The sequence below is a fragment of the Lemur catta genome, chromosome 9 (assembly GCF_020740605.2).
Source record: "Lemur catta isolate mLemCat1 chromosome 9, mLemCat1.pri, whole genome shotgun sequence".
In the NCBI taxonomy this organism is placed as follows: domain Eukaryota; kingdom Metazoa; phylum Chordata; class Mammalia; order Primates; family Lemuridae; genus Lemur; species Lemur catta.
In genome coordinates this window covers 42952391-42977105 of record NC_059136.1, presented here as the reverse complement: position 1 = coordinate 42977105, position 24715 = coordinate 42952391, and the positions used below count along the sequence as shown (strand labels likewise).

Genomic DNA, 24715 nt, shown 5'->3' with positions numbered 1-24715 from the left:
AATCCCACTTAGGGTATGATCTTTGATATTCTCAAAGATCCAACATTCGTCATTTTACATTCTAGAACTGAAAATGCCACCCCTATACTCTCAGCACGGTCTTCTAGAATTGCTGATACAGGCATGGTGTATTGAAGGAAAAGCTTCAGAATTCTATGTGGCATTCTTCAGGACTCATGTAAGGGAACTGACCAATACCCCCTAGCAACTATCACTCATGAGTCACAACATTTTAGGTATCTCAATGACCTACTTTTGCCAACTGATGAATGACATGTATACATAAGTCCCTAGGGCTGTCACCAAATAATTTTTGGACTCCGAGATTCTCTAAACAGCACTTGTCCATATCATTTGTTAATGTCATTTTTAGAATTAAGTGTAAATATGGTGATAGCTAGAGATGACAAAGACACACAGAGTTTGTCCTCAAGAAACTCACATTCTAGTGACAGAAACAGACGTGGGCCCAGATACTTATGATGTGAGGGCCATACGAGAGGAATAAGCCAAGAGCAAGGGAACACTTCGGAAGCTTAATTTTGATTGGGGTTGAGGTAGATCAGAGCAGCTTTCATGGAGAAAGGGAACATCTGGAATGAGTCTTTAAGGATGATCATAACCACGGTAGGTAGGAAAGGGCAAGAAGGGTGCGATAGTCCAACGACACATCATGAGAAAAACTACTGAATATGTGAACACATGGCCTGAGTTCTGGGGGTATGCAGACTTACACATAGCTGGTATGTGTATATCCACCTTTGTGGTTTCACTTAATTTTGTCAAATCTTGAAATGACACCTAATTGAACTCAAGCTCTTTTAAAAACAGAAACAAAACATTCCAAACACAAAGGATCTTTGCAAAGCTTGTTCTTACTTGCTCCATTTAACCCCACCTCTAGAAATAATATTCTAATATTATTGTTTATAAACTCTAATATGTTCTTATGACTCTTATTAATATATATGTACCCATAAACAATATTTTTATATTTTTAAACTTAACATAAATACCATGCTGAATATATTATTCTACAACTTGATTATGTCACTCACCATCATGAGACCAACTCATTTTGAGTCACTCTAGTTCAATCATTTTAATATTTAGTATTCCTTGTATGAATTTAACGTGAGGTTCTTTCTCATTTTTGCCATTACAAACAATTCTACAACTAACATTTCTGTGAATGTCTTCTTCCTTATGTAAATGGGATCTCTAGGTTATAGCATGTGCATCTTTAATTTTGTCACCTGTATCTTATCGGCTTATAAGCACAAAAAGAATGTATATTTTTTAGTTGTTAGTCCAAGGTTCTAACTTTGCCCACTAGATCAAGAGTCTTTATTGTGCTGTTCATATTTTCTATATCTGTTCTAACTCTGGTCCACATAGGGTCACAAATACTAAAAAAAGAAATTTAAAACTTTCTTCTATGATTCTTAATTTGTCAATTTCTCCATTCAATTTATTCATATGTTTTGAGGCTATTTTATTAGGTGCATGCAACTTTAGAATTGTTACATCTTTCTATAGGATTTACATCTTGATAACATGTATCATTATTCATTGACGTTGATGACTGCTAGACCATGTGCAGTCTTTGGGGGATTGCTGGCAATGGCCTATCCCACGTGGGTGTCCTGCGACGGTGGTGCTGAGCTAAGATGCAACAAAGAAGCTGATCAGGTTTGAGGGTAAAGTGCTAGCAAGTTCAAACTGCACATTGTCCAAACAGATTTGTCAGAAACAGAAATTCTGATTCATATTTGCCTGACTCGATACTTCACACTTTAGTTGGGTCACAATTAAAGTGAGAAGAAAGGAGAGTTATTTACTGATTCCCCAATATCTCAAGAGGACTCCCTCCACAGTGGATTTTGGTTCTGACACCTGTGTGAAGGCTATCAGTAACACAAAAATAATTTTGGAATTATTTTTTTCAGCTTTTAGCTATTGGAATACATTGGAAGTATTTATAGATCCCAAACTCACAGGAATGAAGGTACATGAACACAAGTTTTTCTGGAAAAATATTTTCCCCCCACCTAGAACCCAGATTAAGACAAATAAGTTTCCTTTTCCTTCCCTGTCCTAGTGGGAAGACTCTCTAGATCACCCTTTCCCACAGAATACAGCCTTTGAAGGGTTCCCATTTTATGCACAGGTGGTAGTTCCAACTCTCCCATCTCTAAATGCAGTGTTAAAACCCAATGTCAGCCCTCTAGCAAGGGCACCACAGGGCCCTCCCACATACTTAGCTCTCTGGTTTGCAGTTCCTTTTTTGCATCTGGCATCTAGTGATTTGCTTTACTTCCTTACAAAGCCTGACATACATTTACTAGGATTTTTGTTTTATTTTATCTAGCATTTCGTGAGATTGTAGTGGGAGGGCTTTCTGCTTATCTACTGTGCAGTTCTGCCAGAAGGAGAGGTGGTGACATGAATGACATGCACTTGGAGCAGCACCTGGCCTGTGATAACTGCTACAAGTGTTTGCTGTAATTAAAAACATTCTCTCCTCTTCTCCTTTTTGTGTAGAAGTCAGGTAACACGCATGGAAAGTCTAGTGTGCTGCACTTAGCAAATGATGGCACAAAACTATGCATATTAAAATTAAAGTCCCTTTCTATGTAGAGCTCTAGTGGGTTTTATAAAAATTCAGGTTGAAATTAATTATATGATCTTTGTGGAGGGGAGTGGTTCCAATAAAGAATAGACTTAAAAATACAAATTTTAAAATCTCAAAAAGAGATAAGGTAAAACTACAAATGGATCATAAACTGATTCAGAAATCTAATGTTTTTAGGAAACATTATAAACATTTAGGCTACATAAGGGCGAATATACTGGGGGAGCTTAAGTTTTATCAGGGCCAGGAAAGGGCCTTAACAATGCATTTGCATGATCATATATTGTGGTAAAATTTGTGATATTTGCAAAAGTGAGATATTTCATCCATACTCAGTTAAGATAATTGCTTCTTAATTCTTCCTCCCCTCTGTCACACTTTCCTCTTCTCAGATAGTCCTAGAGTATCCACAGACGTTTTTGGGATCCAGCTAAGAGGGAGTTGAGGTAGAATAACATTTAGTTTGGGTTTAGTAAGATTACTAAGGATTTGTTCTATAAAATCTGGATTCACTCAAGGATCCAGAAGGCCCACATGTGGCCCGGAGGCTGCAGGCTCCCCACCCCTGGATATGGTTTATGTAGTCAACCAACTTCCATGTGCAGTTATCATGAGCGGCCTCAGTGTAGGCAGGACTTCCACAAATACTTCCACACCACCATCCCACCTATGTGGACTCACGCAGAGTAAGGAGGCAGTGGCATTAGGCTCTGGAAGCATATGTGTAGTGGAAGAAGCAAGCTTTGAAATGTAATGAAGCAGGAGCTGAGAGCCTTTGAGAAACGCTTCCAATATTTAGACATGGAAAATTGAAAGCAGAAAACCTAGTTTTCATAGATGTCAAGTCAAAAGAGAAGTATGGAAGAGACTTGACAATATAGTATGTAAAATTATAAACACACCTTATTGTTTTCCTTTTATAGGAATAGTAGGAAGTAGAATGTATAAATAATTCCTTTTTGAGGGCCCAAATCTATAGTATTAGTACAACCAGTGACTATGTGTGTGTGATGTCACATGATATAAAGCCAAATATCAATAATACCAAGAAATTTTGGTCAAACACACTAAGAGAATATTGAATTGTCTATTCTTGCTATAGGAAAATTACAAAATCACTGTTTTAGAAAAAGGCAATCAATGAACAAACAGACAAAATATGAAGGAAAAAAGTATTAGAGGTATGCCAATCAGTTAATAAAAATTTATTTTTCTGTATTTTGTGATATTTTTCAGCTCTTTAAAATTTATATTTTTGTTATTAATTATGCTAAAATGACACTCCTATACTAATTTTTATATTTCAAATTTTGTAGCAAAATTTTCAAAACTATATAAGCTTTAGATTCCACAAAACCTGGATCTCCTCAGAGTATAAAAACAAAAACAGAAGGAACCAGAGTAAAAATGAACACATTTAATGAATTAATAATGTTATTTTGACTATCACATTATAAAAATTTGAACTTTCCATAATGCATACCAAATAAATTTATTTGGTAAGAACAAATTTTTAAGAAAAGCACCTCTATGTAACTTCTGTTACACCTACATTGTTCTTCTGCAGGATTAATTTAAAATAGGAATTAAAACCATTTATAAATATCCAAAACTTTAAATTTTATTGTTGTCTTAAAACTGCTCTTCAATAAGAGAAATCAAATGTTAAATTACAACTCTCAACCTGACTAGAGGAAAAATAAATTAGTGTATTAAAGTTTATGGTTCACAGGACTATCTAATTAATACATGTTGTTCAGAAAGCTATAAGATACAAGAATAAATTTATATTCAGTCCAACAATATAGAAATCAATACCCAGTAATTAAGGATAAAAGAAAAAATTTAGAAAAGTAATGTTAATCAAATAATTTAGGTGTGCAGCATGTCTCAAAAGAAATATCTTCCTGGAAAATGACAAGATGAATGAGAAATGAGCTTGACTGCCATCTAATTTAATGCAAGTTAGATTTTCCTCCTTTATTTATTTATTTATTTGGGGGGGGTCAAAGGCTTAAGAGTTCCTAAAGAAGGGATGCAGGTTTTCCTCTGTTACGTTCCTTTGCTTTTGCCCTTTGGCATAACTGCAGTACACCCAAGTGGAAATGCCCACCAGGAGCTCAACGTGGGGGAGGAGGACTCAGGAGAGGTCAGGCTGGACGAGAAGGATCTGGTACCATCTGCATCAGGCTGCCAAGGAGGGGAATGTTAAGAAAGGCCAGAAAAGGGCTAATGGCAAGCTCAGAAATCACTATATGGGGAATAAAGAAAAACAAGAGGCCATTAAAAAAGAAGGGAAAGCCAGAGAAATAGGCAGAGAACACAATTACAGCAGCAGCTTGTAGAGCAAGTTGGGAGGAGTGCATTTCCAGAAACAAACAAAACAGGAATTGAACAATGATGACATAAAACTCTTCAGAAAAGCGACTAAGAATAAGCACCGAGGAGAGGGGCCCAATGGTGGGAAAATACAACTCACTGTGGACTTTATTAACTATAGTTTCAGCAATGTAGCCACAGATCAAATCTCAAGAGGAAGTGTGCATGATATAATAAATGCAGGGAGTGCATATAAGTGGGATTTATTTAGGATTAAAAATAATTAGGATGGTGGCCAAAGGAGAGAGACGATTTCTTTTGCTCCTTTTGATGTTGTCCTTTGATATAACTGCAGGACATTCAAGTGGAACTGTCCGCCAAGGACTCAGGAGAGAAGTCAGATCTGGAGATAAGGATTAGGGAAATAGTGACAAACACTAGAGAAGGGCTGAGGACAGTCTTAGAACTCACTATATTTGAGGAACGATGTTAAAAAAAAAATGGGGTTGTTGTAATTATGGCTGTTTTAAAGACAGAGGACATTTGTACATATGTTTAGGTAGTAACATTTTATAGAAGGATAAAATGCAACAATGAAAAGAATGTTAAGAGAGCCAGTCACCTCCAGAGAACACAAGAGAAGATGAATTGAAGAGTGAACAGACTAGTTCATAAGTTTGGTGATGGGTTCACCAATTTAATTTTACTATCAGTCATACAAACATTTTATATTGTATATGTATCAAATATCATATATTTTTAAAAGGAGTGAATGGAAATAAATGCATGACCCTGAGAATCACTTTCGACAGCAGTCAGAGATGGCAGTCCCTTTTCATTCCATTCTCAGCAGGAGCCGTCCCCATCCCTACCCAGAACATAAAGCTAAAACAACCTCTTCTGCCCTAACCTGGTGATGGCTCTAAGGAGAGCTCCAAGAGGAAGGGTGAGAAGCCCTTAGAACATTGAAAATAACTAATCCAAGCACAACTTGAATTTTCTCATACTTTTCTTCCCTGAAAGAAAACCTAAGAAAAGATCTAGGAACAAAGAAAATGTTTCCCCCATAAGTATCCTGGATAAAGCATTGAATAAAGTCCCAAGAAAGAAAAGACACAGTGCAGTGATAGACTGAGAAACAAAAACTCTAATGTGATTTACTTCTTGCAGGCTTCTCCAAGTCATTTCACTTCTTTGTCCATCAATATTCTCACAAGTAAAATAAGCAGGTCGGATTAGATATTTCTAATGTCCATTCCAAGCATAACCATTTCTTTTCCCTATATTATCTGTGATTTTTCATCAACACACACCAGGAAGCCCCTGCTTCCTGAGAAATGGCTGCAAATCCTGGGGCTCCACTGGGTGTCACCCTCAACAAAATGGCAGAGTTGGCTAGAAACGGCCATGACTCACAGAAGTGCACTAATAAGCACTGCTGTAAATAACTTCATTACGCTAGAGCCCAGATGTTGCCAATAAATATTAGCCAAGTAAGCCCGAGAGGAGGAGGGGTCATTCAAGGAGAAGCACTTGTGTCTCAGAAAGTTGATGTGTAAATGGTAAATGATCCATGCCAGATTTGTATGCAGTAGGTAAAAATAAGTCAGCTTCTGCAAAACAAAATAATTGCTTAAGCAGATTAAACCACGCACGCACACACACACACACACACACACACACACACTCATGACACACACACAAATGACATTATAAAAGCAACATTTATCTCTAACTCTCACACCCAGCAACTAAGACCAGCTACAGGTGCTGAACCCTCAGTGATACATGACAGAAAAAAGTACAAGCCACATGAAAGGAAAATCATAGCGTCAGAATGAAATGGAGCAGCAGCTAATTGCTGTCACTTACATACAAACACAAAATGGGGCACTAGGGAGATGCATGCCCCAGAATGTCCTGACATTGGTAACAATTGCTGGCACCCAGGAGGAAAGTTTAAAATCTTCAAATGGCAATTTAATTTCAGTTCAGTAGTTCAGGGTAAAAAGAGCACTGATATCTTCATCTCTTAAAAAGAAAGTCCTGATTAATACTGACTTTAGAGCAAGAGTTAAGCATATACATCTTTGTTGAAAGTTGCACTTGGCCTGAGGTTTAGCAAGATCCCTGCCTACAAAGAGCTGACAATCTAAAAGCATGCATATTGCATTGTTTGCAGATGCCACTTGGATTAATCTAATTAGGCTAGGCTGATGCTGCAGTAACAAACATTCTTTAAAATCTAGAGACGTGATGAAAGTTTATTTCTTGCTTATACAAAGGTTGCTATAAGTCAGCTCCTGGGCAGCTGTCCTCCATGCAGTGACTTGGTGATCAAAGTTCCTTTGCCTTCGGGCTCTGCTGTCTTAACATGCAGCCACCACACTCCCCAAAGGAAAGAGGGAGTTGGAGGCTACATTGGGATTTTTGCTGCCCTAGCCTGTTAGTGCAGCATGCCACTTTCTCTCTAGAACTAGTCATTCTGGGAGATTGGGAAATGCAGTCTCTCAAGAACCCAGGAGGAGGGAAGAAGTGGCTATTGGTGAACTCTAGTAACGTCTACCGTCACAGCACTGGTGAGACGCAGATACACCCTCCTATCCCTACAGTAAGTTAGGAAGCCCTAAAGCCAAAAACCTATGTCAGCTCATCCCCAACAACCCTAGCCTTCCTCTTTCCAACTGCCCATGAAACACATGGGTTTCCTTTCACTAGAGGCATAAAACAGTTAACAGTAGGTAAATACAGTTGGGGAGTGGGATCAAAAATTAGACTGAAAAGAGAAAGGCGAGGATGAGCTATTTCTATCCAAGCCCTTTCAAGCCATTACCTTTCATACTGAACAGCCAGAGCCCTTAGGCCCACCACAGTCCGAGGATGACAGAGCAAGGATAACAGTCATCAAACAGGCAGAAACAGGGACATGGAAGGAACACCACCTCCTAGAGGAAGGACAATGGAAGCCCCTTGGCTCCTACACACTTTATCACACACACACATATACACACACCCCCATGTGACAAATATGACCCCTAATCCATATCTTTAGCTGAGACCTCTCCTGGAATCCTGGATTCACAAGTTCAACAGCCTACTTGACATCTTCTCTTTGATATAACTCAGAAGCTGCAAAATGAACACAGTCAAAATGAAATTTCAATTCCCCCCACTCCAAAGCTTCCCCTTAGCCACACTCTGCCTTGCCAATTTTCCCTATCTCACTATATAATGGCAGCATCCAGTTAGCTTCTCACACGGAAAACTCATGAGTCATCCTTAACTCCTCCCTCTTCCTCACAGTTTACACCTAATCATGTCTTACCAATTCTGTCTTCAAAATAAATCTCTCCATTTCTGTTGACACCATCCTGGCCCAAGACACCATCATCTCTCAACTGTATGAACTACAATGATCCTCTACTCTCTCCATTTACACTCTGGCTAGATTTTAATCAGTTCTCTGAGGAGCAGCTTGGGTCTTCTAAGTCCCTTCCTATGAAAACCCTTTCACTGATTTTCCATCGCACTAAGATTCAGATGAAACCACATGTTCTCTCCAATATCACCCTGAGCCATTTGAAAACCTGCCACAGTGGCTTTCTTTCTATTCAGAGTAGGATATATTCTTTCCTACTGAGGGTCTCTACACAGGAGGATCTAGGCCCATGGAATGTTCTTGCTCCCCCCATCTTTCGGCATGGCTGCTCCTTTCAAAACATTTAGATTTCATCTCAGAAAACATCCTTCCCTTCTCTTCCTTCCCTCATTCCCCTGTCCTCTACTCCATCTTTATCTTCTATCTCAGCTTCTCAGACCTCAGTTGGTTTCCTTCTAAATACATATTAGAATTTGTATGGTAGTACTTGTTTGCAATACAGTTACCCAAATAGAATAGAAACTCCATGAATGTAGGGACCACTTCTGTCTTGCTCAATACAGTATCACCAGAGACGGAGCCTAACATGCACTTTCGAATGCAGAATGATGTGTGTATTTTTGAGGATATAAGAGCTGCTCTTACTATATAAAAGAGGGATAATGATACCTTTTATACTATGTCAGGATCCTAACACCAAGGGTCATAAATTAAACTTCCCATAGCAGCTTAGAAAGAAACATGAATGAAGAAAGCCAGATATGGACAGAACCAAACTAAAACCATCTAAAAGGGGCAGTTTCTAGACTACTCCAAATTTAGGCTTATCATTTCCAGATCTGTTAATTTTTTAAGAGAAGTGAGAAATCTGGAGCTTTTAAATGAAAAAATTTTGGGGTGTCTCCACTGTTGAAAAATAATTTAAACTTTAAGTTTGTGTGGGCAAACAAAACTTGCTGGTGTATTCAATATGGCTACAGGCAGTCAGTTTGGATCCTCTGCTAATTATATACACACATAATTCCCAATCCACTTGCCAAAATGTTTCATGAGGAAAATGATGATAATAGGAATAAGAATAGTAGTAAAACTTACATAGTGCTTATGATATGCCAGGTGCCATTCTAAGCACTTTATATACAAATACCAATGATCCTAACAACTACCACACAAGGTAGATGCTCTTATTATTCCTACTGGACAGATGATGAGGTCAAGAAATTGGCCTCAGGTGATGCAGCTAGTAAGTGGCAGGGCAGAAATCAGACTCCAGGCCCCAGACCCTGTGTTCTTTACTATCATTTGAAAATAAATTAAAAAATAGCAAAATCACATCTCCTCTACATGAACTTTCTGCTTGATAACAAATTCAGGCTTTGGTGTTTTTCTGTCTTCTGTTTGTTTTAGTTCTGGCCTGTTACTGACAAACGCTAAGAGGTTACTACCACCCAGGCATGTGTAGGGTTAACCCCTCTTTGTATATTTAGTACAAAAGGAGAAGAGGTTGGTATTATTCCCCTCAAAATAGGTTAGTGATACAGTACACGAGTTAGACGTGTGAATATTTAGGAACTAAACTGCTCAATTATATAAAGAAGTGTTGAAGTTCAGCTTTAATTGTGTCATTTGGCCAAAACATGCTGTTAGGATTTGGCTTCAGCCTTGGTTTTTGGCAGGCCAAGTAGCCAAATGCCATTTCAACTACATTTTTGGCAACCCCAAACTGTATGCAATGAATGATCATTTGATCATACAGGTTGACATATTTAACTCATTGTAACATTATCAATAACATAAATAAGGATGTCCTTTGTTCTTTGCTTGCTTGTTTGTTTAAAAAGAGAGGGAGTCTACTTATGTTGCCAGGCTGGCCTCAAATTCCTGGGCTCAAGTGAGCCTTTCGCCTCCCAAGTGGCTGGGACCACAGGTTCAAGCTACCATGCTCGGCAGTCCTTTGGTTTCATTGCTGCTTTATGAAAATTCCCTTTCTAATAAAAGTAGATATTCCAGATGTAACTTATAGAGTAAAATTCTTCTGGTTTTATGTATATAAGCCTACCAGCCAGGGGAAGACTAAATGCACACTAATCATTACAAGAATTTATTCAAACAACAAATAGCTGAGCCCCTTCCAGGTACCAGGCAGGGTTGTGAGTCTTAAGGATATGTCATTAAACAAAAGGGGTCCCTGCCTCACAGAGGTTACACTCAAGTAGATGGTGACATAAAATAAGCATAATAAATAAGAATATTACATATTGTTTCAAAAAGTGATAAGTGTCAATGGAGAAAAAAATTACAGCAAAGAGTCAGGGGAGCAGGGGCCTTGGGAAAGAGGTTGATATTGAAACAGAACTGCCTGTTGCAGCCTCACTGAGAGGATTATGCCAGAGCACAGATTTGAAGGAGATGAAGGAACATGGCTTGCGTTCCCTGAGTAAAGAGGATCGAGGCAGAGAGAACAGCTGGTACACAGGCACTGGGACGGGGAGGAGATGGGTTTGAACCAGGAGCAGCCTGAGCATGGAAGAACACAGCAGCACATGACACCAGGGACTCACCAGGGGACAGATCACACAGGGCCTGGCAAGGCACTGAAAGGACTTTGGCTCTAATTTGAGAAAAATGGGGCACGGTTAGAGGATTTTGAGAAGAATGACATGATCTGACTCACACATTAAGAAGATCATTCTGGTTGCTGGGTTGAGAGTGTTGTTTTACATGAATATTGTGAGAACATTGCTTAGGAATTAAAAAAACACAAGGCATAGCAGCAAAATTAAGTTTGATTTTGAGAATTTTAACAAATCACCTTCTTCATGTACAGCCCAAAGCTTTAATTTATGAGACTATTTCAATGAAACTGCAACACAGCCATCAACAAGATGGCAAGTCCAGGAGTGAAGTCTTTATCTTTAGTCAGTTATTGTTGGAGAGGAGGAATGAACTGGGGGGAATATCACCAATAGCACCATCACTGTCATGGCAGAGCTTGACAAAAGCATATTTTGCTCCTTCACTAACCTCCGTTGAAAAAGAGCATGTTTTCAAAATCACAAATGTGCAATATAAAAACCACAGGAGCTGACGGCTCTGAGAAATTATTACCGCTGCTCTCCTATGCCAATTTCTAAAAAATATGCTGGTATAATTTTAATTAAGTTGTAATAAATAGGTATTCTTATTAATATTTCAGATTTATTCTTGTATGCCAAACATTCATTTTATGATAGTGATACTCAACTTCAGCCAAATAGCGATTTAATACTCAGCCATTTGGCATTTGGCCAAAACACATATTTGATACAGGTTGAACATCCTTAGTCTGAAAATCTAAAATCTGAAATGTTCCCAAATCTGAAACTTTGAGCACAGACATGACACCACAAGTGGAGAAAATTCCACCTGACCTCATATGTCAGGTTGCAGTCAAGGCAGAGTCAAAACTGTTTCATGCACAAAAATATTAAAAATATTGTATAAAATTACCTTCAACCTATGTAAATATGGAATATATGAAACATAAAAGAATTTCATGCTTAGACTTGGATCCCATCTCCAAGATATCTCACTGTATATAAGCAAATATTCCCAAATCCAAAAAGAAAAAAGAAAATCCAAAATCCAAAACACTTCTGGTCCCAAGCATTTTGGATAAGGGATACTCAATGTGTAGATGTCATGAACTGAATGTGTGTGCTCCCTGAAATTCATAGGTTGAAGCCCTATCCCCTAGTGGGATGGTATTTGGAAGTGGGGCCTTTGAAAGGTAATTCGGTTTAGATGAGATCATGTGGATGGGGCCGTCATGATGGGATTAGCATCTATGTAAGAGGAAAAGAGACCTGAGCACTCTCTGCTATGTGAGGACACAGCGAGAAGGTGGCCGTCTGCAAGCCAGGAAGAGGACCCTCACTAGAACTGAATCAGCCTGGGAATTTCCAGCCTTCAGACCTGTGAGAGATAAATGTCTATTGCTTAAGCCACTTGGTCTATGGTACTTTGTTATAGCAGCTCAAGCTAAGATAGTATATATCTACGGCCAGGTGTGAAAGCAACATCTGAAAACTATTTCTATTTCATACAGCACTGGAAATAATGTGTCAGGTTTTACCTGGTGACTGATTTTTCCCTTTAAGTCAGGAGTTCCTAATAATTTAAAGAGAAGAAGCTGCTTTCCATTTCCTTCAAATTTTGACTAGATCAGGGAGATGGGGTAGAAATCAGGGGAGTGAGCTGATGCTTACACTAAGGCCTGTGAACAGAGCTACAGAGAGGGTGAAGGAGCCTTGCCATCTGGAGTCTTGGCCAACCCTAGAGGGTAGCAGAGATCACAGAGCCCTAACCTGGAGGGTGGACCTAAGTGAAATTTGGAATGACTGCCACAGACTGTAATTAGATATCTGCCTGGTCTTAGGGACAACCTAGACTTTTTGAGGATGAAGGGTGATAGAGTAGTTATGGAAGTATCCCTCATTCACCCTGTGGATGACATACCACTTGTACCCACCAGTGCAGAAAAGCATTCCCCTGATATGGTCAACCATTAGAGGACCCAGCAGGATTTATCCTTCTGCTTATAGAGAAGCTAAAGATAATGAAATAACGATGAGACAAAAAAGAAGAAAACCCATAGGCAATCACATGAACTGACTTATTCATTCATTTGTCAAAAATTTAATCTTTATTATGTGCTAGACACAGTAGCAGGCATTGATGTTAGAGCAATGAACATGATAGACAAGATCACTGCTCTCAACAAGTTGAAATTCCAGTGGAGACAGAAAACAAACAAGATGATTTCAGACCAGAATAAGTTCTATGGAGGACATCAAAACAACTGATGTCAGAAAGTGTGACTGGGTACTAATTTAGTTAGGGTGGTCAGAAAAGGACTCTTGAAGAGGCACATTTGAGTTGGGACCTAAATGACAAGGAACCAGCTGCACAATGATCAAGGGGAGGAACCTTATAGGCAGAAGGGATAGCAAGTACCAACAATCTCCAGAGAGAATTACCTTAAAGATTTACTAGTTGAAGTGGGCAAACTCAGATGAATCTGGTAGGCTCTGATCCACCTCCCCGAATCCCACCCTCCAATTTGCATCCTAAAATGGCATACGCAAAGGTCTCAGTCCACCAGAAAAGCACCATTAACGAAATGGCTCCAAGCTCTTGTGATTGCATATAGATTGGACAGCACAAAAGAGTGAAAAGGATGGATCACGTAACAGAAGAGCTATGTTTCAGGCTGGACTGTGACACTACTGGCCTCAAGATCTTGGAGAAGTCATTTAATTTTATCTGAGTCTCATCTCTCTTACCTGTAAAATAAATTAGATAGTCAGATGTTCCCTAGGTTTTCTTCTTTGCTGATTACACAAGGAATCTATGACTTAAATATACCCTGTTTTTCAGAGTTTAACATGTTAATAAGAAACGTTTACCTCTCCAAATATAAATTTACTGTAGCTTCTTCTGAGATCTATCCAAGTACCCAATGTCAATGTCCTGGGGCCCTGGAACTCACATAGCATGAAGTCACTCTTGCTGGACTCTCTCGTTCTGACCCTTATGAGAATTCTTAACAAAGTATGTGCTCATTATGTTTCTCATGCAGTATGTCCTTCCCTATCATTGGTGACATTATCCTGGGTTGGCAGCTTTATCTGGAGACACTTTTGCTCCTCGAGCCAAGAAACAGAGATAGCCAAGAATTAGATCATTCTATCCCCAAATTGCCACAGACCTTCTCAGAGGCAGCTGAGCAATGTAATTTGATCAAGGTTAAGTACAATCCACCCTTCATCTTTTAACCTAAGTCTAAGTCCTTTTAGCTTTCTGTTTTAATCCCAGATTAATGGTTCCTGCACATTGTTACAGACATCTACCAGTCACCCTGCAGTCAACTCTCATTTATCCGCCTGTGGCTTATCCAAATCTCCCAGCTTTCTCCTCCTCCTGCCTCCAGCACCAAGTTCCAAGCCAGCTCCTTTAACTCTGTGCCAAAGAAATACAAACTAAATCTAATATTAGCCTAATGAGAAAAGGCTATCTGCTGCCAAAGATTCACATAATGCATCCCAAAGCCAAGTGCAGGCAATTATTCACTGTTTCAGATGCTGGCATTGCTTCGCCATTATATAATGCAGCAATCAAGATTTGCTGTGTTTCTCCCTGAGGGGTAAAGAATACATGCAGCATTTTAACCTCTTCTTTTTTGCCTAGTTGGCCAGATTCTCAATGTGACAGACTATATTTTCTTCTCAAATAAATAGATCATTTATACATTTCATGTTAGGGGAATAAAAACCCTGAATTTAGAGCCATCAGATTAGAGTTACATCTCCTCCAGCTATTAACCGGAAACTAAGTTTTGGTGAGTCACTTAAATTCTCAGGTTTCTCAGCTATAAAACGGGAAAACAGATTTTTTAAAGGAGAGGTATGGGGCAGCCATGCAAATGTAAGAGACACCCAAAGATCTCTGACTCCAGGAATTAGCATGATGGCAGGGAAAAAGTAAGGACTATCAACCTTATGAAACCCTTATTTAACAGGCAAAAAACACAGGAAGGAGAAGTTTCCCTGTGAGCGCCTAGAAAAATCAAGTCTAGAAGTGTTTCTAATTTCCCAATGTTGTGTTTAGGCTCCTGTGAGGACACATCCCAGAATTCCAAGATAGGAATCAGCCAGGATATTGCAGATTGATGGCATGATATTATTCCATAGCCAGAGTTGCCATGGAAACCCAAATTTCAACCATCAGAGCATTTGGGAACATCACTTTCAAAACACATTCCCGGGACATTTCGATTTTTTTTTTTTTAAAATGACTGAAGCACATGTCCACCCAAGCCCACGGGCAAGGATCAGAGACAATGTCAACACAATTTCATTTTCCATCTTATTCCCGTACCAGAGAATGTCAATGGTTTCCCCCAGATTAGAGCTGTGCCATCCAATAGAACTTTCTGCCATGTCAGCCGCGTTCTATGTCCACGCTATCCAAAACAGTAGTCCCTAGACACATGTGGTGATTGAGTACTTGAAATGTGGCTGCTATGACCAAAGTAGTATTTTCATTTTGTTCAGTTTTAATAAATTTAAATTTAAATAGCCTTATGTGATATTGAACAATGTGGGTAGAAAGTAAATCCATGCTACTTATCCCAGCATTCAAACTCGATATAGCTTGGCCCTAACCTACTGTTCTGGCCTCAATTTCCACAACAGAAACCTCGACTCTAAGAGACTGATGTTGAACATGCCTGAACATCTCTGCTACTCTGGTTTGGCTCAAGTAGACTTCATTGCTAAGGGTACCCTCCATTCTTAGTGCTATATAATGGAATTTTCCCCATACTTCACAGCACAGGTCAAGTTCTACTCATGCTGGAGTTGCCTCTCTCGCCATCTTGTCCTGACTGCTCTGTGAGTAAAGGGTTCGTTAAGCTCAGGGCTGGGCCTGTCTGAGAAGAACCTCAGTCTCTCACAGGGCTGTTGCTTTGGAAGCTGCTATGTGAAACTACACCTGCCCTATAGGAGCTGTGACTTGGCCTTGGGCCTACTTGACTAGAGTGGTAGAGAAGATTGGTGAGAACAAGAGGCTGTACCTCCTCTGTGTCAAAGAGACCCATCCTCACCTCGACTCTTGTCTGTGGCAGCTGTACATGCCCCTGTGTGGGTGATGAGTACAAAGAAGCTGTGTGCTTGGATAACTTCTGGGCCTCCAGTGGGATGGAAGTGAGTGGTGCCTACTATATCTCTTGCCTTGTACTCCCCTGTAAAGCTAAGTAAACAGTTCTTGCATCTGAACTTGTAACTACAGCTGTGGCATGGCGTGTGTATTCTCTCCCTGGACTTCCGAGCACTCACAGGCATTTAGGACTCATGTTGGTAAAAATCTTTTGCAGACCCACGTTTCAAATGGATTCATTTTTTTTTTTTGAACTAGACTGAATGCTCCCCAATAATAAGACTTAAAAGAGCTAGAGGCAACTGGTGGCAGAGACAACCTCTTTCTGGAATTAGGGTTCTGAGTCTTTTGAGAAACTGGGGATAATGGTCCCAAAATATCACTTTCTAAGACAGGGAAGCAAGAAGAATTATTTTTCCTAGAATGGATATGGATATACACACACATTTTGTAATCCTGAAAGCACACAAATTTCAGGGTCAACATGGCAGATTAAGCACATGATACAGTCATGCCTCGGGCTCTCTTATTGCTTAAAGATACAAGAAAGTATTGAATGTTTTTAAATTTATATAAGACCAAACTTGAAATCAAGGAAAAGAAATCATGAGATGTCAGAAATCCACAGCAGCGAGGAGGCACAAAGCTGCCTCTGCCTGTTGGGGATCTGGAACAGGTGGTGTGCTGAGGGATTGGTTTCAAAGCCCAACATGGCCAGGCTGAAAGTGGCAAGGCCCAAAGGCACAACAAGGAGCTGGCACCAGGTTTCCTGTGTGAAGTCTGCACACAGGAAAGTGCAACTGGGGGGACTTGATTTGCATAATCAGTCAGAAGTAAACAGGCAGAATGTCGAATTGAAACATTAAAGTAACACCTGGTAGGAGCTATTGAATCCCAGAGTTCAGGTAGGGATAAATGCAAAAGCACCACATCAGATAGCTCCCACCACCCAAGGCACACTCTGGCAAAAAAGACCCCTGGATAATTCATTCCTTTGGCAAATAAACTCCACAGCAAGAATAAGAAGTCATGAAAGGAAATTCAGCACCTTAAAAGGCATCACACTAACCCAGTAAACAGGAAAAGTCGTGGTTAAGCTACTAAAGTTAATAGGGCAATCTAAAGCCCTAAAAGGGGCTTTAAAGTCAATATACTTAAAAAATGCAAATCTCTTTAAAAAGTCAAACAAAACAGAAGTTCAGAAAGTGAAAGTTTTCCCTGTAATCTCAACTCCAGATATAAACTGTTGCTCAAATTGTAGAGTAAACCCTCCTAGACTCAGTGATGCCTTTATATTGAGAACGAAATTTTTACATAAATGAGAACATACTATGCACACTGTGCCATAACCTGACCTCCTCCTCCCCTCACTACTTTAAAATATTATTACCTAGTTTTCCCACATACATACATATAGGTCTCATGCATCCTTACAAAGAAAGAATTCTATTCCATTGCATTAACACACCCTGTTTCTTTGGCCAGTGTGCTATGAATGGACATTTGGGCTATTTCCAATGTTTTTCTCTTGCAGCCATCTTTGTACATCTGGATGGATTATTTCCTTAAGACAAGTTTCTAGAGAGGGAATTATTGGCCCCCAAATTACACACACTTAAAATTTTGATAACTACTATCAAACAGTCCTCCCCCAAAGCTGTACCAATTTACATTACTGAATGGCTTTAAATGCATCCATTTCCAGCCAGAGAGGTTTTCTTTTTTAGGTAAGTTTAGAGTAGATGAAGTTACCCAAGGTTCAATTATATATCCAAGAGGCAGGGGAAAGGTGGCTCACAAGTCCACTAGCCCTCTAAATAAATGCAACAGAAGAGAAAATGTAAATGTAAATGTAAATGTGTTTGTACATGCAAAAAACAAGTTCATATTGTCTGTGGTACACAAATGTCAGGGTCTGTGATGCTTCTGGCATCCATAGTAATCACAATACAGTACTTTTAACCCTGTTCCCCATAGCAACCACCATTGTCACCTAGTCCTCTGTGGCAAAGTGGATGAATACTTTGTCTAAGCTTTACTAAAGCTTCTAGGTCCATTCACCCCTGAATATGATGGCAGTGTGAAAAACCCCAGAATCTCCCCTTTCAACCTCATTTGCTTGGGGTGGAGGGCTCACTGTAGATGATTTAGATAAACTCAAATGAATATGATTTCCAATATGCGATCTATTACTGAAGAAAGGCTCATTATTCTCAGTGAAGTATGTTTTCAGTAAAACAACTATAAAGTGATTCAAAGGCCAAGGCAAAGTACAACTGACATAAAACTTCAGGATTTACTACAATATCACATATTCAAAATAATTCAGAAGTAATGAAATCATATCAGATTTGAATCAAATTGTTGATATTACCAATCTATTTGAAAAGGGATATAATCTAGAGATATTTAATTAAAGTTGAATTAAAAATCAGAAATATGCCAATTTTTACTTTCTCTCTACTATAATTTTTAATATTTGAAGCACCCTTTTGAAAATAGCTTACTCTGAGAAACTATTTATCTTCCTAAAGAAGACCTTTAAGATGTTTTTCCTGGCTCATTCAAGATGCCTGTGTGGTAGCACAGATTGACCAGGTTTAGATATCTTAACAGGGTTCACTTGTTTCCCACTTTTCTCACAAACCAAACTTCGACAATCATCAAACAATTTCCTATGAAGAGCAATTTCTCTCAGGTAAAATATCTAGTGCAAAATACTTACAATATCCTCCTTGGCAATCATTCCCACTGCCTACCACACACACACACACACACACACACACACACACACTTAATGTCAACAATTTTTAGTTATTCACACTAAAGAAGAGAAGCAATCATGGTAATTATTCAAAACTGTAGATAAAGCAAAAAAAATTCACATTTGATTTTGGAAGACATTACTTGGAGGAGAAGAGAGGTTGTTATTGTACAACAGCAAAGTGACCTTTTCCCTTAAAATTTTTCTTAAGTGCTTACATTTGCTTTCCAAGGCATGCATATATTCATTCACTCATCAAACATTTGAAAAGAGATTCTCTTGCAGGGAATACACAAAGGAGGAGAAACCAAATGTCACGTGAAGTTTCATTTCCTTAATTTCCAAGGGGAAAATTAATATAAACATCTTCACCACTGTGCCCCCAACATGAACATCTTCACCGATTTCAGACAAAAATCTATATAATGCCAATTCCATTGTAGAAAGCCTTTATAAGAGGCTGTCCTCACTAATGAGTTACCTACCCCCCAAAACCCATGCTTCAGTGTATCTTTACCAGTGTTCTGTCAGTTTCATGGTATCTACATTTAGGCTAAAGACTAAAGAGAACTAAATATCCTACAGCAAAATAGAACAATTTTATCTTCCATTAATCAGGGTCCCACTTACTATTTTCTGCTTCATAGGATTGTTACAGGGACACAAAAAGCCAGAATATCAAGAGTCCTTCAAACAGGAACTGGAATATACATATTTCATAAAATATCAGCTATTCTTAATTAGCAGTGTCCATAAGCAAAAGCCTCTCACAGTCATGCAGTATTTGGGCTTTTATAAAATGCTTCCTTCCACATGCATGAAATCATTTGATTTGCTCAACAATGGAGAGGTTGTTTTTATGATTCCCATTCTGTAGATGAAAAATCTGAAACTCAGTTACATGACCTGCCCAACATCATAAAGTGGTAAATCTGAGCCTGGCAGATGACTCTTTTACCTTTAAGTCCAAGGCGTTCTCTATTACCCATAGCTCAAAGCCTCATGCCATAAGACTGGCCACAAATGTGTTTCAGTTCCGTGCCAAAGGGAATGCAGTTAATATTTTCATTTATTCTAACTTATCTTCAAGAGGCAGCATTCACTTAACCCAAGATACATGGTAATTAGTGAAAGCACTATTAGTTCTTCTCTGTGGCTGGACCACAGCGTATCAAAGCTGTAGCTTTAGAAATTCCTTAATTAACTGGAATATTACCCACCTTTGCCGTCTCAGCTTCTGCCTGCAGTCGCTTGGGGGTTCCTTTGGGGTCAGGCACCTTCTGGAAATTTTTGTTTTTAATGGATTGAGATTCCACACCTTCACCTTCAATCTGCAGTTTAATACCTTCGGCCCGGGCAGGGTGATCAATACCCCGTGGATTCAAACCGCAGTGGAGAGCTAGGAAAAGAGGAACAAACAGAACTCAGAAAACAAATCATAGAAAGAAAGTGTCCATGACAGAAAATATTTCATCAGGCCTAAGTGGGAAGAAACAAGGCATCTGCGAGTGGAGAGGTGGTGTGATAACCACAGGAAATAATACGGCGAGGAGGGACCATGGTATAGTGGGAAACCCTGCGCTCAGAAATCAGAAGGACTTCAGTGCAAATCCAGAAACCATCAATTCCGAGTTGCTTGACTCTGAGCAAGTTACGAATCCCCACATTACAGATGAGAATACCAAATCAGGCAACTCCGTTACTGCCTCCCACACACGCAATTATTTCAACCCCTGCAGTTTAGCCGGTATCTCTGCCTCCATCTGAAAAGCGCTCCCTTTTCCCTCCTCTGAATATTCTCCATTCTGTACGCTCTCACATTCATTCAACCAATATTTACTGAGCACTTACTACGTGCCATCCCTGGATCAGATTCTGGAAACATGTATTTACATATGTCAGATTTACCCTTCAAAAAATTCATAATCTAATAGAAGAGGAAGACACAAGAACTAATGATTTTAAAACCGAGTTCACTTCTACATGGAAAAGAAGGAAAAACCACAGTGGATAGCTCTCCCTTGTTCATGACACTCTGGCCACACATTTCCTTTTCTCTTCCTTGAACACACCAAGTTCCTTCCCACCTACTGAACTTTGTACATGTCTCTTTGCCTGCAATGTTCTTTCCCATTCTTCACCTAACACCTCACTTTCAGGTTTTGGTTTAAACACCAGTTCTTCAAATATGGTTTTCCTTTCCCTTTCTGATCCCCACCCTGTACCTATCTCCCATCAGATCTTGTGCCTGGAATAGTGAGCGTCCAAAAAATATTGAATGATCTATACACACTGATTGTACAAAGGCCCACACGCATGTGATCTTATTTCTGACATTTTATCTGGACATGGTACATTTCTAGTCTCTAAATTTCCTAAAACCAAGGACCAACCTATTTCATGGTTCACAGTAAGCACTCAACAGGTATTCATTAGCTCATGTCTCCTGCCTCAGGCTTTGTTCTGGATCTCAAATAATCTTCATGAAAAACTGAGGCATAATTATACTCATTTCACAGGTAAGGGAAATGAGGCTCAAAGAGGTTATAATTGCAAAACGCCATACAGGCGTCTGCAGAAGGTCACAAAAATCATGCATCACTCAGGATGTACCTGATTTCAGGTTACAGACAGATAAATCCACACTGGATTCAACAGTAAGGAAAATTATTCACTTTCACAACAGGAAATACTGTAATGGGACAAGTTCAGGTTTAGCTGATTTCACAGCTCAATAATGTCATTAAGTACGCTGATTTTTTAAATCTTTCCATTCTGCTATCTATAATATCACCTTTATCCTAAACCTGGGTCTCTTTGTAGCATCTAGAGCTACAGGCTTCTGGTTCTCATCTTGCAGCAGAAAGATGGGGGACTGGCATGGGATGGATTCATTAATGAGGAAAAGATAAACATGTACCTTTGATCTTTCTCTCCAGCATTACCCCTGCTGCTTTCTGACTTGGAATTCATGGCCTGGGAAGGCCACTGAACTGCTGGTAGCTGCCAAGACCTTGTACTCTCTTCCCCTGTCACCTCCCTACCAAATCAGACTCTCATTCTTCCTTTGCTTTTGCTCAGGCTGGTCCCTCAACCTAGAAAGAAGTTCTACTACACCCAGTCCTGCCCTCTGCTCTTTGGGAAGCTGACTTCTACTCACCCTGTGTCAGCCCAGACCTCTTCTGCAGAAAGCTTTCTAGGAATCTCTGGCTACCAGAGCAAGAACCCCTTGGCTATGCCCCCTCGTGCACCCAGTCCTCTGGTGCTTCGTCTTCCTCATGGTATTGAGGATGATGAGCTAATTGATCTGTCTGCCTCACCTAGCCCCACTGTAAGCTCCTGGAGGGCAGGTACCATCCCTTTTTCATCTCCATGACCTCCACTCCTGAGTCTAGACATTGGCACATAATAGACATTTCAGAAACACTTGTTCAGCTGCAGAATGAACCAGAAATCCCCTCTTTTTACCTGATCTTACCTTAAACCAGAAGGAAGCTAAAACCAGAAGGAAGCTTTATCTATGCTAGTAAATACTTGGCTTTCAAAATGTAGGATATCTATAAACAGCTGACATCGTCCAGGTTTTTGACTTTCTACACACGTAGCCTTATTCTTCACACAAATATTTTAATCCTCCATAGCTGTTCCCTCCTTCAACTGCAAAGCCAGTAGTTGATTTAGGTTTTTGTGCCTGGGCTTATTTATTTAAAACCATTTCTGACAGGCTTTGCTTTGTTTTCCCTGAAATTTCATGTCCCTAATATTTACAAATCAAGCCACTTTCCAGTGGCCTCTTACAAGGTGTGACCTCCATCTCTTTGCTCATCATGTAAAAGGTGGCCCTGTTTGTTGTCGCTTTTCTATCCTCATCACTACCCCTCCCTGTTTTCACTGACGTTATTTACTCAAGTTAATGGGCTCAGCAGCTCATGGGTCAGCTTCAAGACCCTCTTCTTGTTTCCCTGATCTTCCCAACCATTCCCGTGCCTGACAGATTTCTAGTTATTGAATTGACACTGCAAGCAGCTTGTGGTCTTTACTGAAGTGCCATGTTTATTTAATTTGAATGTCACCAATATTGAATTTTTTGAAACAAAGAGTTAAAAACCAAAATGGATTTCACAAACATTGCTCTTAAAAATGTAACAGAAATTGTTCTTTGCAAATGTACAATTTCAGCATTGTTTTGAGATGCCCTTTTGAAGGCATCATCTTTTTTTATGTGCAAAACCCCACCCTCCCAGAAATTGGAAAACAGGTGCATTGCTGATGGGAATGCAAAGTGATATACCCCCTGTGGAAAAGTACATGGTGGGTTCTTAAAAAATTAAACACAGAATTACCATTTGATCCAACAATTCAACTTCTAGGTATATATACACAAAAGAACTGAAAGCAGGGACTCAAGTAGATATTTGTATACTCATGTACATACCAGCATAATTTATAATAGTCAAAAAGTAGAAACAACCCAAATGCCCATGGATGGATGAATGGATAAACAAAATGAGATACATACAATATCTTTCAGCCTGTAAAAGGAATGAAATTCCGATACATGCTACAACATGGACAAGCCTTGAAAACATTATGCTAAGTGAAATAAGCCAGATAGAAAAGGACAAATATTGTATGATTCTACTTATACGAGGTAGTTAGAGCAATCAAATCCATAGAGACAGAAAATAGAACAGTGGTTATCCAGCGCTGGGAGAGAGAAAATGGGGAGTTATTGGTGAGTTCTGGGTGTAGTGTTTCAGTTTGGAATAATGAAAATGAACTAAGAGGGATCGTGGTGATGGTTACAGTGTGAATGTACTTAATGCCACTGAACTGAGCACTTAAAGATGGTTAAAATAATAAATTTTATATAGAGATTTTACCACAATCAAAAATAAAATTAAAAAAACAAAAACAAAAGCCTCCCACTCCCTCTCATTTCAACTCCCTACCGCCTCCATAAATAGAAAGAGTAGTTCAAAAGATATTTTTATTTAAAGATCTGAGAGTTTCTTCCTCTATTTTACTTGGCGGTTAAAAAAAAAAAGATAAAGGCTTGAGAGTTTCTCAATAATCTCATCATAATTTTCAGTTAGAATGTGTTTTCTTTTTTTTCTAAAGGGATAATAATGATAGCTCAACAGTATCAGCTTACTTCAGAATTTTCCTGGAAAGGAAATGTTCTCTAAAACAGGTCCCAGCCTGACCGGCAGAAGCAGGGTGCTGGGTGCTGGGTGCTGGAAGTGAGCCCTGCTCTCCTGGGCCTGGCCTCTGGGGGCCTGCCATTCTCATGTGAGTTAGGTTACCGTAACAGACTATCAGGAACAAAGTGTCACGCCTTATTTTGTCTCTTCACCATGATGCCAAAAGACCTGAGCAATGCACTGGCATCACCGCATTCATTCCAAAGAACAAGCGGGTCTTACTCACCAGGAAGTCATCCAACTTTCCAGTCCTGCCAATCCCCGCCCACACCACACTCTGTCGTGAAACAAGGGACGGAGGCTTGTTCAAGTTGAATGATCCTTTATTCTGAGCTTTGCCTTGAATAGAGATACAGTGCAAACACTTCCAATAGCCCCTTAGGATGAACTGGCTTCTGCAATGTGGCACCTCCACTGCCATCATGTAGAAATATCTAGCAGCTCCCTGAAGTGTTTTGTGCTTCATTGTTATGACAGAACGCATCTTTTTACATAATATACCTTTCCCTTCCCTTATTTGCATGGATAACCCCTTCAGGAATATTAATTCTCTCTTTTTTTCCCCACCATGAAGCTTTAACTAATCTTATGCCCAATATATCCTCCTAAGCACTGTTGACAATTCACCTCTTTTTCTTATTAGATCTGTATGCATGTGTATGTGTGTGTCTATACCACACATTGCAAATATTTATTAACACATCTTCCTAGTAGAT

The 24715-nt window shown here is 39.4% G+C and overlaps 1 protein-coding gene across 2 annotated transcripts in view; it reads right to left on the bottom strand.

Moving 5' to 3' along the window:
- SAMD12 (sterile alpha motif domain containing 12) overlaps window positions 1–24715 on the bottom strand; it is a 207222-nt gene that overhangs the window by 149261 nt on the left and 33246 nt on the right. For both annotated transcript variants that reach the window (XM_045560899.1, XM_045560898.1), the window contains exon 2: window positions 20016–20194. In XM_045560899.1, coding sequence (XP_045416855.1) covers window positions 20016–20194 — 179 coding nt within the window. The remainder of the gene's footprint in view (window positions 1–20015; window positions 20195–24715) is intronic.